General features: G+C 41.0%; 1 protein-coding gene across 1 annotated transcript; it reads right to left on the bottom strand.

Annotated features, from left to right (window-relative positions):
- Positions 1-2,088: 2,088 nt before the first annotated feature.
- Positions 2,089-2,704, bottom strand: LOC104668301 (c-Myc-binding protein-like). Its single transcript, XM_030934546.1, has 2 exons — positions 2,437-2,704; positions 2,089-2,126 (listed from the first exon to the last, which is right to left on the bottom strand). The coding sequence occupies exons 1-2, from the start codon at positions 2,669-2,671 to the stop codon at positions 2,089-2,091; spliced, it is 273 nt and encodes a 90-aa protein (XP_030790406.1). The 5' UTR covers positions 2,672-2,704.
- Positions 2,705-2,993: the final 289 nt, after the last annotated feature.

Consider the following 2,993-nt stretch of genomic DNA (forward strand, 5'->3'; position numbering starts at 1 on the left):
TTATAGAATGTTTGATCCACCATTATAACATTCCACACAGCATTGCCTCTTGTCAAGAAACTCACTTCATAGAAAACGAACAGTGACAATAGGCCCATGTTATTCACCATCCTGAAGCAGCTAGCTTGATAAAATAGATGTGTCTTTTTGAAGACACAGTTACAGTACCAGCTGGGTGTGAAGAGTTTTCAGGGGTGGGGCAAGGTTTTCCAGAAGGCTTTATATGTTCTCCATCAGTTGGTAATATTTGGTGCTTTGTCCCATGGCCAGAATTCACAGGTCCAGGAATCAAGGTGTGGAAATGGGAGTGGCATCACTCACCATTATCCCCTGTGACACTAGCAAAAATGTTGCTTGCTGTTACTGCACTATTATACTCTGCTGGCCTAGAGGACTTAGTTCCAAAGGGAGGAAACCTTCTACCAGGAAACACAATAATCATTTCATTGGAATGAAAGTTAAGACTGTCACTCAGTCACTTATAACTACTCATGCCTCTGAATCAACAGGGAAATGAAAGTTACTGTTCTGGGTAGGGTAATTGATTTTGATTACCAAAGTGAAATTTGACTGCTACTCCACAATGGGGATAATAAAGAGTATGCCTGAAATACAGAAAATCCCTTAGGGTGTCTTAGTGCTACCATAATCTATGATGAAGATCCACAGAATGTTAGAACAACCTAATCCAGACAGGACTGCTCATAATGCAGACCCATCAGGAAGGAAGGTTTGGTTAACCTCACCAGGTAAACAACCACGACCAATTGATATACTTGCTGAGGGAATACAGAATGGGTAGTAGAAGAAAGTAGTTATAAATACCAGATATGACCATGGGGCCAGTTAGAGAGTTGAGGGTTTTTGTGTGTGTGTGTGCTTTACCATTTACAAATCTTTCACGTACATCCTCATTTGACCCTCATAACAACCCTGTGAGGTAGGCATCACGGATTTTCTACTCATTAAACAGATGAAGACAGTGACTCTCAGAGCAGTTCACTGATATGCCCAAGGCTCTACAGTTAGTGAGTGGTTTGTATTAATATCAGACTTTGGCCTAAAAATTCAGTACCCCTCTTCCCCTCATACTTATCCCACCTACTTCACAGGGATAATGAAGATAAAATGAATTCAAGGTTAGAAAAATACTTTGAGGGAGAAAAGCACTGTATAATTATACCTACAGACTATGAGTTTCCACAGTATATGGCTCATTCCTCTTCTCATCTCAGCTTGTGTGTGAACCCAGAATTGTATATGGCCTCTGTCCTGTGCTCAGTAAGCAAATAAGGCAGGCAGTGGGTACAGTGTGATACTGTTTAAAGTTACATAAATTACAATCAGGGTAACTGCTATTATTAGGCAAATTGAAAAACAGCACAGAAAGGCCAGTGTGCAACTAGGACCCACTAAAGCTCAGATCAAAGCAGTGCAAGATTATCAGACAAGGCATGATTGCATAGAAGGAAAATGTGGTGTCAGAGTTCAAACTGGTGCACACAGACAGTTATCTAAGGCAGAGTGGTCGCAAAGAAGTTATTTGTTCCATGTTACACAAACAAGAGCAGAAGATTCATGGGAACCCATACAAAAGCATCTTGTGTCACACAGATCTCTCCAGCTGCCTGAAGGGAATATACACAACAGGGTCACCATCAAAGAATGACTGTACCTGTGTTCATATCCTGGACTATACCAAGGAATAGCTCCACGCTAAACTGTCTTGTCAAAAATACAACCAGTGCCATCATTCCTAATCAGACTAACAAATAGAATGTCTTTTAAGGTAATGAGCTAGATGGCTGTGTTTAGGTTTTTTTCAGGATTTACTTTCGATTCTCCTGCTTTAAGACTCAAAGAAAGTTATATTGAGTTTTTATTGATGATTCTATGTGTTTTTAACAGAGTGTGATAGGTGAATTAAACATATTAAAAGAGTTCTATAGCATCTGTTCAGAAAAGATTATATACTATACAAACTATTCAAGTCATACAAAACCATTTTTCATTGTCTTTTCAACTGAGAAGAATACTATTCCACATGCTTCTTCTCCTGAGGTGGTTCATACTGAGCAAGATTTGCTTTCAGGTTTTATTTTCTTCTACAATAGCTTCAGATTTCTCTTTCCTTTTTTTTTTTTTTTTTTTTTTTTTTTTTGAGACGGAGTCTTGCTCTGTCACCCAGGCTGGAGTGCAGTGGCCGGATCTCAGCTCACTGCAAGCTCCGCCTCCCGGGTTCCCGCCATTCTCCTGCCTCAGCCTCCCGAGTAGCTGGGACTACAGGCGCCACCACCTCGCCCGGCCAGTTTTTTGTATTTTTTAGTAGAGACGGGGTTTCACCGTGTTAACCAGGATGGTCTCGATCTCCTGACTTCGTGATCCGCCCGTCTCGGCCTCCCAAAGTGCTGGGATTACAGGCTTGAGCCACCGCACCCGGCCCAGATTTCTCTTTCATTTCGGTCAGTTCTAGGTGAAGCAGCTCTATTTCTGGATTATCTGGGGTAGCAGCTTCTAAGTGATGCTTTAAAAAATCCAAAGCACTGTTAGGTTTCTCTGGTTCTTCATATAAGGCTACCAACACCTTGGTCAGCGTGTCCAGCACCCCCGACTTCCCCAAGTACCTCTGGAACTGCTCACGCTTCGAGTCGACGACTTTGTAATGGGCCATAGTGACAGCGGCAGTGGCGTAGCTGGCGCCAGACATGGAGAATTGAGGGTTTTAATTGTCATGAGTATTTTCTTAGGTTTTTAAGAATGCATTTGTGTGTGTGTATGTTCATGTGCATATACACAGCAAATATATTTGTTTTCTTCCCTCTCTTTTGTCTTATCATGTAACATAAGATGAATATACTTTATGTAAAAGTTTCTAAGTGTTGTTACTTTTACATCATAACATTTAAGCTAAGGAATATCAGGAAAAGTAAACATCCCTCAAAGATTTTACCTCTTCTTCTGGGGAAGAAGTTAGTGCATTTTTCAATATATCC

This window comes from Rhinopithecus roxellana, chromosome 7 (genome assembly GCF_007565055.1).
Source record: "Rhinopithecus roxellana isolate Shanxi Qingling chromosome 7, ASM756505v1, whole genome shotgun sequence".
Lineage (NCBI taxonomy): Eukaryota > Metazoa > Chordata > Mammalia > Primates > Cercopithecidae > Rhinopithecus > Rhinopithecus roxellana.